This window comes from Nicotiana tabacum, chromosome 22 (genome assembly GCF_000715075.1).
Source record: "Nicotiana tabacum cultivar K326 chromosome 22, ASM71507v2, whole genome shotgun sequence".
Classification (NCBI taxonomy): Eukaryota; Viridiplantae; Streptophyta; class Magnoliopsida; order Solanales; family Solanaceae; genus Nicotiana; species Nicotiana tabacum.
The window spans coordinates 64,561,373-64,574,703 of NC_134101.1; the positions used below are offsets into that span (position 1 = coordinate 64,561,373).

A 13,331-nucleotide genomic window follows, 5' to 3' on the forward strand; every position below is an offset into this window, starting at 1 on the left:
TAAAAAGTTAAGGCAGGTAAATTAATTCAGGAAGTGTTGGCACGAAAATGTAGATAGATGATCGCTCAAATGAAGGTTAATTCTACACATGTGGCTGGAAGAATAGAATTTTTAATATTGAAAATTTAATTTTCTGGTGAATCGTATTTTATGAGAAGTTAACGCACAATTCAGAGATTTTAATGTTACAAAAGCAGTTTATGACCTTATAGGTAACGGGCAAAGCTGAGTGACTCATGAACCACCGTCAATGATAAAGGCAAATGCAAAAATGATTTGCTAACAACAAAAGTATGCACAAAAAAACTAACTGGAATAATTGAATAACTTCAGGTAGTATAAAAGGCAAATTTGAACATTTTCCCTTTTAGGAATTCCAATACAAGCTTAGCATGAGAAACTAGAAGCAAATTGAAGTTTCAACGCGAGGAGATGGATAATTTCAAATTATGACACTTTCTCGTACCTCGACAAGTAAAACTAGTCATCATCGGCGCACAATAAGTCAATATTGTGGATAAAATCAACCCTTTATGCACATTATTTTGACCTTTTTGTTTTCCAATTACTCTGTTATGCTCGCTAAAATATTGATACCAAAGTGGTACAAATGCAATATCTGATTGTTTATACCTTAAAGGGTCTTTAAAGGGTCATGACAATTTTACATGAATCCAGGCCTACTTCATTTGTGCTAATTGCTATCTATTTTGTCAATACAATCATTTGGTTCCTGGTCAACATTTTTATACTTGTAAAACGAAGCACATACTAGGTAATACACAAAATTTGCAGCTCCTAAAACACATATCACGCAGAAAACATTATCCAACCTACCATTATCAATATTCTCCGGCAACCATCCTGTCACGCTTTGAACCAAGTCCATCACCCCATTCCCTAAATAAAATGCTGCGCCGACAAAAACTGCCACGACCGCCGTGGACGTGCTCTTCAGGGACGCTGGAAATTCTTGGTAATAAAACCCTGCATATCCTGGAGAATGAAAAGCTAGCCCGATGCCTGTAATTGCTAGCTGTGGCGCCAACCAGAACACGGACATTGGCGCCACCACAATGTTTTGATGGTGAGATTTCACTATTTTTATCCTCTTTGACTCGACCAGGGCGGATAAGGCCATGCTAACGACTGTTAGCAAGTGGCCTATCCCAACCCGTCGAAGTGGTGTTAGAGAGGTGCGAATGCATCTATTCAACAAAGGGAATAGGACTCGGTCCGTGAAGGTAATGGTTATGCATGTGGAGATCAATGTAAAGACAACAACAGAACCAGCTGGGATTTTGAAATGGGATCCGAAACGTCGGTCCATTTTTAGAGCTTGGAGGATTGCTAAACTGGCTTGTATGACTAATGGGGTATAGAGAAACAAACCAGTAGTCCATAGTGGGAAAAGCTTTATCAAGATTTTGAGATCTTCCACTTGTTGCACTGTACATAGTTTCCAAGGCTCAGCAATGAGGCCGTCCTGTTTCTTATCTCCTTCCGTGACCAAAGCGGCCCTGTTCAGGAACCTATTAAAACATAAAATTAAGAAATTAAATTCGCTTCTCGTTTGAAAATCATTCACTTGAATCATAAGGGCCAGGAGAATAAATTTTGATTATGTACTTGACTACCACTCCACTTAGTAGAGGAACCAGGATTTCTTAAAATAGGATTTAAAAATATGCAGGAATGTCACGCCTGAGATTCAAACCTACAAATTAAAATACTACAAAGCTACTTTTATGTCAGGGGTTCAACTGAACCTATTCCTACATTATAATGTTCTAACGATAGGGATTAAATTGAACCCCTATCAGATTATGTAGCTCCACCCCGCCCGTGCTACTACTCGATATACTTTGAACCATATGTTTGGGAAGAGTGGTCTTACCTGAAGAATTTGGAAGGTTTTGGGAAGTCGGTTCTTGTAGCACTGTCCTGTGATTTCGTGCCATGATAATAATCTTCACCTCCTAAAGAGAATGGTTTCTTCCTAATGGCAGCAACGACGACCTGAGCCAAACTGATGAAGGGGCTTTCATGTTGTGTCTCAATATGGCGATACAAACGTTGGCCAGACAAGAAAATAGTCAAGCCAAGAACGTTGAACGCGACACAAATGGCGAACCCCAATACCCAACTAACGTTGTCCTCAATGTATAAAAGGACTGTGCTGCCAATGACATTGGATGTGTAGAGTGCAAAAGTATACCAGTTGAAGAAAATTGCTTGATGCTTTGGCTTCTGAAATTGGTTTGCTCCCATTGATCCGATAGTGAAACGTGTACCCCCATTGCCCAGATATGCTAGCGCTAGAGCTGCATATAAGAATGTAAGTTGGGAGGTTGATGCATTTCTGCAGTCGTCCGAACCATAATCGCATTTTTGAGGTCTCAATGTATCAATTGCTGCTGTGAATGTGAGAAGCAGTGCTCCCTACCAGCCAAAAAAAAGTATAAAGCATGTTCTACAGTTCAATGAAATGAATGCAAGAAGAAATTGGAAAGAAATTAAAACATTTGTCGTTTCCCCTTTGAATTGTGAAATTTTCACCGAATGGTCGAAATATCCATTAAATCCCACTCATTAAAAACTGTCAGGACTCAGGCAGTATGTTATACACAGTTCAATGAAATTAATAAAACACTTGTCGTTTTTCCTTTGAATTGTAAAATTTTCTCGAATGGTCATCACCGAATGTTCGTCGAGATATTCATTTTAATGGTTTATAAGTAGTTTGATATATCTACAAATATTAATAGGTTCGCATCTAAGGAAACAAATAGAATCACATGCCCTGCAATATTGAATAAGGGAAACAACCCACTAAATTGGGTGGTCGTCATTTTACAAAAATAAGTGTCTACTGCTCCAAAGCATCTCTAAGTTAATATATTTAGAGTACACTCTCCGTTTCAATTCAGATGAGTTAGTTTGATCCGGTACGGAGTTTAAGAAAAAAGAGAGAAACTTTTGAAAGCCACGTAGTTATAAAAATTTCTCATTAATAATAAAATAATTAAAAATTTAAAATTAAATTATTTTTAATTATAGAAATGTGTCATTCTATTTGAAACAAACATATAAAGAAAGCGTGTTATCTAAATTAAAACAGAGAGAGTAATAATTTTTGAAAGAGTTCAACTTCTATATACCAATCTAAATAAAATTTATGCTATCAAATCGTCTAAAACAGAATATGTCATTTTGGGTAAGTTCCATTTTCGAGTTCCAACTCCTAATGCATAGTGTCATACACACGAAATTTAATTCTGGTAATTAATTGTCATACTAATTAAGGGAAGGGCCCAAGAGCAAGGTGATGAGTTCTAGGGAGGGAGCCGAGAGTCTATTAGAAACAACCTCTCTGTCTCAGGATAGGGGTAAGATCTGCGTACACACTACCCTCCCCAGACCTCATTAGTGATATTATACCGGATTGTTGTCGATAAATGGTTGAATGGGACTCCTCTCCCCAGGAAAAATCATTTTTCTGTTGAATTTTTTGTGTCAGTTTCGTTCTGACAAATGCTCAACTCCCATATCTATCCATCAATTACGGATATTGTGATAGCTAAAATGGTCATGTAGGCCCAATATATAAGCCGATGGATAACTCTGTTGGAAAGCATTTATATAAGTGGAAAGTCTTGTACTTATACAGCAATTGCCTAAAAAACAGCAAAAGATGAAAAATGAATCACAGAAATATTAATGAGGTGGCCACGCTCAGGCAAACTGTGGGAATACAAGGTATTTGCGTGTCTCTTTCTACAACTGCCACTTGGAATCTGAGATAATAGCTCAGTACTACTACACTTTTTCTTTAAATAAGTGCATCGGAAATAATTTTTAATTAGATAAAGTATTGATCAGCTCATCTTATCCAGTTTTTAACATGTCTTTTGGAGGCATTTTTTAAGATAAATATTTAGAATTTTTTTTAATAAAGTTTCCACTTATGGATATCTAACAAATCTTAAATTCTTTACCGTGAAAAAGATTACGCGCATTACTACGTACAAATTAAAGACCTCAACGAAGTACAAAGATTTGTTTTAAGCAAGCTTTAGTCCAAATATTGTGGCCAATCAATACTAAAGCTATTCACGTTAATAAAGATGGTTATATAATCGAAACCAAGACAAGCAGATAAGTAACCAACTTCTACCAACGACAAATATCACAACAACAATATAACGATAAGATACTGGTTTTCTTTTTATCGTGAATTGACATCTTTTCAATCGGACAAAAGAAAAAGGAGATAAAGAAATTGATAAAGGAATCAAAGCTACCAGCCGAGAGATAAGAAGCAATGCTGAAACTATTTGGGTGAACCCATGAAAGAAAAGATAGAGTACCACTAAAATAACCAATTTACACATACTATTTAGCCAACCTCCCACAAAATGATCGTTAATAAAAAAAAATGATGAGTTAATTTCATATATGGTTACCGAGTTTGTTATTACGATAAAATTCCGTTTCAATATTTGCGACAAAAATTGGATAGGCATGGAACTTTAAAAAGGTGATTTTGTTTTTTACACTTGATCATAAACGTGTCATAATAATTGTATACTTATAAAATTTTTAAAACTTTGTCATCTAAACATTTCCTAACATGTGTATCGGTATATAGAACTCCTCATCGGTAAATTAGGAAAATGTAAGCTAAGTCATTTCGAATTTAAAAAGTTGTAGAGAAAATATTGCCCATAAATTGAAACGGCAAGAGTATTTTAATTTATAAATATAACTTAATAATTTTACTGTTAGCGTGACTAAAGTTTAGTTATCTAACGAAATTCAAAACCATGACAAGATAGTAGCTTCTTTTTTTCTTCTGGTGAAATGACATACCTGTACATGAATTAGACAAAAAGAAAAAGGAGAAAGCAAGCGGGGAAAGGGAATCAAAGTTTCTTACCAGCAGAGAGATGAAAGAAGAAATCCAGATGACGGAGAAACAGCCAAGAAAAGAATCTGCAACTACTGCACCCAAAATAGGGAAAATAGTGCTGCACCCATTCGCCATATTGTAGACTTTCGCAGCACTTACGCTATTCATGTTGAATTCTTGTATTAGATACACAATCAAATTGTTATTCCATCCTGCTGCTGCTAGTGATAAGCCTGCCATGCTCCCTAATAATTTCAACAATAAAAGTTCAATATAATTGTCAATGGTCGGCGGAGACAGTATTTTTATAGAGGGGTTCATTAAAAAAATTTTAAAAAAAATTAAGGCTGATTCAATATATAATATATATAGATATATATAAATAGTGATCTTATATATACGGTATAATTTTTTGACGAAGGAGGTTAGGATGAAATCCCTTCCGCCCCAAGCTCCGCCTCTAGAACTAATAGATATCTTTAAAAGAAGAAGAAATGAAAAAGGACCTATGATGAAGGGGAAGGATATCCAACCGCCATTGTTATTGCTGCGAGCAGGAGAAGACTGCACCTTTGTTGCAGCTTCATCTACACACTGGACAGCTGGTTTCTCCATTGCTGCATTAACTCAACTGTTTATCCTGATCTCTTTTAGTTTCTCTAGGACTGGGATACTTTTTTGTTTTTATTCTTTTCAGTTTGTTTGTGGGTTCAACTTATGATGTCAAACTTATAGGGAGTATTTTGTTTACAAGTGCAAAGGGTATTTTGGTAAATACCTAAATTGCATAAATTCTGTCTAATTATGATATTTTTTTCTTTTTACTCGGTCCTAAAAAGAATGACACTTTAATATATTTAATACTAACAATTTAATTTTCAAAGGTCTATTTTACCATTAATAAGATGATTTATAACCAAACAAATATTCATGGCTCATTGTATATAAGAAGTGTCAAAAATCTTTCCTTTTTCTTAAATTTTATGTCTAGTCAAATATTGTCATATAAATTGAAACAGAGTTAGTATTTAATTATGTGTGATAAATACTTATTTATTGATCAATAAAGTCTGCGGTTTCTCCTTGGGGTTTGATCCGGTAAACACTGGACGGTCTAGATTAATAAAATCACGAACTCTCGCACTAACCGATTTATCAGCAACACTAGTATTCTGCCTGTGAGCCTTAGCAGCTACCAATCTAGTCAACAACTGCACCGCAGTGCGCATATCGTGGTTTGTTGTGCCAGATGGAGGAACTGGAGGTGCTGGGTCCCTCCTAATATCCTCTTGAGAAGACGGAGTAGATGAGGTATGAAACGATATCTCGTTGAGAATCTCGGCACGTATTAATGAGGAATTGGCAATCGGCAAATCAAGAGATTTTTTACCTTGGTTGTTTACCCTTTATAGAATTGTACCTAAAGTATGACTCCTCTACTATATAAAGGGGATGTGATAATTCATTTAACACATTGTAACACGCATTCCAAAGCAACACATTATTATTATTCTCTTTAACGTCTTATTCTTTTGAGTCTTGATACCGATCGAAGTGCATTCAGCTCGAGGGTGGCTAACTTTCCAAGGCTGAAATTGTCCAATTCGTGTGGTTTGCATTAACTTTATCGTTATTTATTTTAATTGCACTCTAATTTATTATTTTGTGCCAAGTTAATCCACGTATCCCTAAAACTACTTACAAATTCAATTGTTATCCGATTTTGAGGGTAAACAGTTTGGCGCCAATCGTGGGGCTAAGGATAATAGTGGTTATTTGATACAAATCTCCATAACACACACTACTTTACACTTGTTCTTTGAAGTGTCTCAAATTTTAGGTTAAAGCTAAAAATGTCAAACTCTCAGTAAACACCACTACACATTGACAATGAGTCCGGCCATCACGGCAAAAATAACAATATAGTGCCCAATGACGAGGTAACGTCCGTTGATCCCGTCGGAATTCTGATGGCGGACCCGATTGACGCTAACTCACATGTAGCTATCAACACAAATCTTCCTATCGACCCCGAGAATATAATCCGTGGTGGATCCCGATCAGCAGCTCAAAATACACAAAATATTGGAGGAGACGGGATCATTTTACGGATGATGTTCGAAATGTTACAGGCTCAACATGCGGCGATAGCTCAGTTACAGAACCGAAGCCGCGCACCCAACAGAATTAAACCCGATCCGTCCCAGGAAGTCGCCCTCAGGGATGAACCGGTCGCAGAGAGGTCGAATAAAAATGAATCAGGGACTAACTCCGAGATCATAAAGATGCTCAAGGAACTGACAAAACGGATAGAATCATGGGAGAAGAAAATCGAAGCTAATGACAAAAAGGTAGAAACCTACAATTCCAGGGTTGACAAAATCTCGGGCGCACCACCAATATTGAAAGGCCTGGATTCCAAGAAATTCGTGCAAAAACCTTTCTTCCGAGCATGGCTCCAAAGCCGATCCCTAAGAAGTTCTGCATGCCCTAGATCCCCCAACGGAACGACCGACCCAAATGAGCATGTTACCTCCTACACGTGTGCCATCAAAGGGAATGACTTGGAGGATGATGAGATCGAATCTGTCTTGTTGAAAAAGTTTGGAGAGACGCTGTCAAAAGGAGCTATGATATGGTATCACAACTAACCTCCTAATTCTATTGACTCATTTGCTACACTTGCAAATTCTTTCGTGAAAGCATACGCCGAGGCTATCAAGGTCGAGACCAGGAAGTCAGACATTTTCAAAGTAAAACAGAAAGATAACAAGATGCTGAGAGAGTTCGTGTCCTGGTTTAATATGGAACGGATGGACCTGCCACCGGTCGCTGATGATTGGGCCATTCAGGCTTTCACCCAAGAACTCAACGTTCAGAGCTCGTTGGCTTCACAGTAGTTGAAACAAAACTTGGTGGAATATCCGGCTGTCACTTGGGCCGATGTCCATAACCGGTATCAATCAAAAATTAGGGTCGAAGATGATCAGCTTGGGGCCCCTTCCAGGTCCGTGTATCCCGTCAGAACCATCAACAGAGTCAAGAGAGATATCGATCGTGAACCGATATCAAACAGGGATTAGTATCAGCCGTACAATGGAGATCGAAGAAACAGTGGGTCCGGGCGGAGCTCTATGAGAAGTTAAAGGAGAAGTGATTGAGGTCAGAGCAACCAGGGACTCATGAGCAAAAACAGCTTCGACATGCCCGTCGGACCTAAAGAAGCACCAAGATTATCGGAGTACAACTTCAACGTCGATGGCGCCGCTATTGTATCTGCCATCGGATGCATCAAAGATACAAAATGGCCTAGACCTTTATAGTCTGATCCATCCCAAAGGGATCCCAACCTAATGTGCAAATATCATGGCACTCATGGCCACAGAACGAAAGACTGCCGCCAATTAAGAGAAGAGGTGGCCCGATTGTTCAACAACGGGCATCTCCGAGAGTTTCTGAGTGATCGGGCCAAGAACCACTTCAGGAACAAGGATTCTCATAAGCAGACCGAGCAGGAAGAGCCTCAGCACGTCATTAACATGATCATCGGTAGAGTCGATATTCCCCAGGGTCCGATGTTAAAACGCACCAAAGTATCCATCACAAGTGAAAAACAGACTTGGGATTATGTACCGGAAGGAACCTTGTCTTTCAACGACGAAGTCGCTGAGGGGATCGTTCAGCCCCACAACGACGCACTGGTAATATCGGTACTCGTAAATAAATCTCGAATTAAGCATGTGTTAATTGATCCAGGTAGCTCAGCCAACATCATCAGATCAAGGGTAATAGAACAACTCGGCCTACAAGATCAGATTGTACCTGCGGTCCGAGTCCTAAACGAGTTCAACATGGCATGCGAGACCACTAAAGGGGAAATAACATTACCGGTGAACGTCGTCAGAATCGTGCAGGAATCCAAGTTCTATGTAATCGAAGGGGATATGAGATACAAAGCTTTGTTCGGGAGGCCATGGATTCACAACATGAGAGCAATACCCTTGACACTACACCAGGTGCTGCAATTCCCAACACCCGGGGGAGTCCAAACAGTTTATGGAGAACAACCGGCTGCCAAGGAGATGTTCGCGGTCGATGAGGTGATCCCGACATCCACACTCTCGACATAGGAGGATCCGAATCGGATGGTCAAAGACGTGGCCAAATAGCAATCACCGATACCAGCCTCGACAGAATAGGAGGAACAAAGAGTAGACGAGGACGACGACTACGGAGTCCCCAGATCTTTCATAGCCCCCGATGATTCCGACGCTACAAAATCAATGCTCGAGGAACTGGAATGAGTCATACTAACCGAACACTTTCCTGATCGAAAGGTATACCTGGGCACAAGGTTAATCCCCAAGCTCAGGAAAAAACTCATTCAATTTCTTATAGCTAACGAAGATTGTTTCACTTGGTCCCACCTTGATATGACAGGGATCCCACCGGAGATAACCACTCACAAGCTAAGCCTGGACCCAAAGTTCCACCCGGTCATGCAGAAGAGGAGACCCAGTCTGAGGTCAAACATGCTTTCATCAAGGACGAGGTATCTAAACTCCTAAAAATAGGGTCCATTTGGGAGGTTAAATACCCGGATTGGTTAGAAAACGTAGTGGTAGTCCCTAAAAAAGGAATAAATTAAGAATGTGTGTAGACTATAAGGATTTGAATAAGGCATGTACCAAGGACTCCTTCACTTTGCCCAACATCGATCGCATGATCGATGCCACGGCCGGCCATGGGATTCTCAGTTTTCTCGATGCCTACTCCGGGTACAATCAAATACAGATGAACCCGAGCGATCAGGAAAAAACCTCATTCATCATTAAGTACGGTACATACTGCTATAATGTGATGTCATTCGGATTAAAAAAATGCCGGTGCCACTTACCAACGCCTAGTAAATCGGATGTTCGAGGATCAAATAGGAAAATCAATGGAGGTTTACATTGACGATATGTTGGTCAAGTCCCTGCAAGCAGAGCACCATTTGAAATATTTGCAGGAAACTTTTGGCATATTGAAGAAATACAATATGAAGTTGAACCCGGAGAAGTGTGCATTTGGAGTTGGATCGGGTAAAATCCTCGGATTTATGGTATCCAACCGGGGAATCGAGATCAACCCCGACAAGATCAATGCCATCAAAGATATCACAGTGTTGGACAACGTAAAGGTCGTGCAAAGATTAACCGGCCACATAGCCTCTTTGGGGCGATTCATCTCGAGGTCCTCCGATAAGAGCCACTGATTCTTCTCAGTATTGAAGAAGAAGAACAACTTCTCATGGACCCCGGAGTGCCAACGGGCCTTGGATGAACTTAAGCGGTACCTATCGAGCCCACCGCTACTTCACACGTTGAAGACAGACGAACAACTGTACCTGTACTTGGCAGCATCGAAGATAGAGATAAGTGGAGTCCTGGTCCGAGAAGAGAAAGGTACACAATTTCCCATCTACTATATTAGTAGGACACTTGGCGAAGCCGAAACTAGGTAGTCTCACCTAGAAAAGCTGGCGCTCACTTTACTAAGCGCCTCTAGAAAGCTAAAACCATACTTCCAATGTCACCCCATATGTGTTGTGACTACTTACACATTGAGGAATGTAATGCATAAGCCCGAGATCTTGGGACGGTTGGCCAAATGAGCCGTGGAAATCAGTGGGTACGATATTGAATATCGGCCCCGGACCGCCATTAAATCTCAAATATCTGCAGACTTTGTGGCAGAATTTACGCCGACCCTAATACCCGAGGTCGAAAGAGAGTTGTTGTTGAACTCGGGGACTTCTTCAGAAATCTGGACCCTCATTACGGATGGCGCCTCAAATGCAAAAGAGTCCGGACATGGCATCGTATTGAAGCCATCGACATGCAATGTAGTTAGACAATCTATCAAGACTGTAAAATTGACTAACAACGAGGCCGAATATGAGGCCATGATTGCAGGTCTCGAACTAGCCAAAAGCTTGGGGGCGGAGGTAATCGAAGCTAAGTGTGACTCCCTCCTTGTGGTGAACCAAGTTAATGGGACGTTCGAGGTCATAGAGGAACTAATGCAAAGGTACCTGGATAAGTTGCAGGTAACATTACATCGATTCAAGGAGTGGACTCTACAACACATACCTCGGGATCAAAACAGTGAGGTCGATGCCCTTGCTAACCTGGGTTCGGCGGTCGAGGACGATGAGTTCAACTCGGGGCGGTCGTACAACTCATGAGATCGGTAGTGGAAGAAGGCCACGCCGAGATAAACTCAATGAGCCTGACTTGGACTAGAGAAACAGATATATAGAATATCTGAAGGCCGGAAAACTTCCCTCTGATCCGAAAGAATCGAGGGCCCTACATACGAAGGCAGCCCAGTTTAGCTTGTCCGAAGACGGAACCCTATTCAGAAGAATATTCGATGGCCCACTCGCGATATGTCTAAAACCAAGAGATACCGATTACGTTTTGAGGGAAATTCACGAAGGCACCTGCAGAAATCATTGAGGCATCGAATCATTGGTTCGAAAGGTAATCAGAGCTGTCTATTATTGGATCGACATGGAAAAGCACGCGAAGGAGTTCGTACAAAAATGTGATGAATGTCAAAGATATGCTCCGATGATTCATCAACCCGGGGAGTTGCTGCATTCGATTTTGTCACCATGGCCGTCCATGAAGTGGGGAATGGACATCGTTGGCCCCCTTCCATGGGCACCCGGTAAGGCTCAATTTATATTATTTATGACTGACTATTTTTCTAAGTGGGTGGAAGCTCAGGCATACGAGAAGGTCAGGGAAAAGGAAGTCATCGATTTCATCTAGGACCACATCATATGTCGGTTTGAAATGCCGGCCGAGATCGCGTGCGACAATGGGAAACAGTTCATCGGCAGCATAGTAAGCAAGTTTCTCGAGGACCATAAGATCAAAAGGATCCTATAAACACCCTACCACCCTAGTGGGAATGGACAAGTAGAGTCGACCAACAAAACCATACTCCAAAACCTCAAAAAGAGGTTAACCAACGCCAAAGGAAAATGGAAGAAAATCTTGCCCGAAGTCCTATGGGCATACCGTACGACCTCGAAGTCCAGTACTGGGGCCATTTTGTTCTCGCTGGTTTACGACACCGAAGCTCTAATACCGGTTTAAGTCGGAGAACCAAGTTTCAGGTTCCGATATACAACCAAGGAATCAAACGACGAGGCCATGAATACAAGCCTGGAGCTATTAGATAAAAGGCGTGAAGCCGCCCTTGTCCGATTGGACGACCAAAAGCAGCAAATCGAGAGGTATTATAATCGAAGTGCCAACCTTCAACACTTCAATATCGGGGACTTAGTGTTAAGGAAGGTCACGTTAAGTACCCAGAACCCGAACAAAGGGAAGTTGGGACCGAACTGGGAAGGTCCTTATCAAATTATCGAGATCACCGGAAAGGGATCGTACAAACTTGGAACAATGAACGGTGAGCAACTACCAAACAACTGAAACATAACTTACTTGAAGCGATATTACTGCTGAGGTACGACCCCATTTATTCCTTTTATTTATTTGCATTTTGAACTAACACTTGCAGGAGACCGTCAAAAGAACGACATAATTTTTAGGCTTGAAAGCACGCGTTGCACTCTTTTTCCCTTGAACCGGTTTTGTCCCAAATAGGTTTTTCTATAAGGTTTTTAACGAGGCAATAGTAAATTGTGCTAACTTAGAATTTAAGGTCGGTTACGAACCGGTATCGAAGATCACGACAACAGCATTCGAGGGCTCTCTACGATCGGCCTCGAACACTGGGGGGAATCACCCTCCCCTCGGACAATGACTTTAGCAAGGAAAAAAACTTTGTGACAGAATAATTTTTGCTCGATCGATAAGATTTATTGTAAGGAACAAACGATCGAATGAACTGTACCCACATAAACTGCTCGATCCCTGACATAAATCTTGTACGCATGTGTAATCGTATATATTACGCACAGAAATAAAAAGAAGTTTCTACCTTGTAGAGAAATATCTTGTCCCTTAAAAATCTTTTTCTCTTAAGGAATTCCTACATTCGATCCCCTAAAGATCCCGAGCCCAAGGGCCGCCTTTATCCGGGTCCAAAGGATCGATCTCACTCTGGGACTGTCGTCCAAAGACAAACTCGGACGGCCCGGGCTATCGAAGCCCGGGGGCACAAGACCTATTAGGCAGCGCCCAAACCTGAAAGGCTACAGCCATCCCCACTTGGGGACTGTTATCTTAGGCAAGCCCGGATAACTCGGGATGACAAGCCCATTGGGCAACACCCAAACTAAAAAGGCTACGGCCATATTAAAATGGCTCGGAGATGTCCGACACTCGTAACAAAAATACAAGGCCTTGAAAAATTTCTTAACCGGTTCTAAAGGCTACCCTCAACAAACTATAATCTA

General features: G+C 40.7%; 1 protein-coding gene across 2 annotated transcripts; it reads right to left on the reverse strand.

The window, feature by feature from the left end:
- Positions 1-665: 665 nt before the first annotated feature.
- LOC107818990 (protein NRT1/ PTR FAMILY 2.4-like) lies at positions 666-5,609 on the reverse strand. 2 transcript variants are annotated; one of them, XM_075245114.1, is made up of 4 exons: positions 5,446-5,609; positions 4,940-5,157; positions 1,898-2,442; positions 666-1,532 (listed from the first exon to the last, which is right to left on the reverse strand). In XM_075245114.1, the coding sequence occupies exons 1-4, from the start codon at positions 5,525-5,527 to the stop codon at positions 695-697; spliced, it is 1,683 nt and encodes a 560-aa protein (XP_075101215.1). In that variant the 5' UTR covers positions 5,528-5,609; the 3' UTR covers positions 666-694. The 2 variants fall into 2 exon arrangements, with proteins under 2 accessions (XP_075101215.1, XP_075101213.1); XM_075245112.1 differs by having other exon boundaries at positions 5,419-5,609.
- Between the last annotated feature and the right edge of the window lie 7,722 nt (positions 5,610-13,331).

Excerpts from the sequence above, each read along its gene's own strand:
- LOC107818990 (XM_075245112.1), bottom strand. The coding sequence starts at position 5,527 with ATGGAGAAACCAGCTGTCCAGTGTGTAGATGAAGCTGCAACAAAGGTG. Across the intron at positions 5,158-5,418 it reads ATCCTTCCCCTTCATCATAG|GGAGCATGGCAGGCTTATCA; the intron begins GTCCTTTTTCAT and ends TGAAATTATTAG. Across the intron at positions 2,443-4,939 it reads CTTCTTTCATCTCTCTGCTG|GGAGCACTGCTTCTCACATT; the intron begins GTAAGAAACTTT and ends TTTGGCTGGTAG.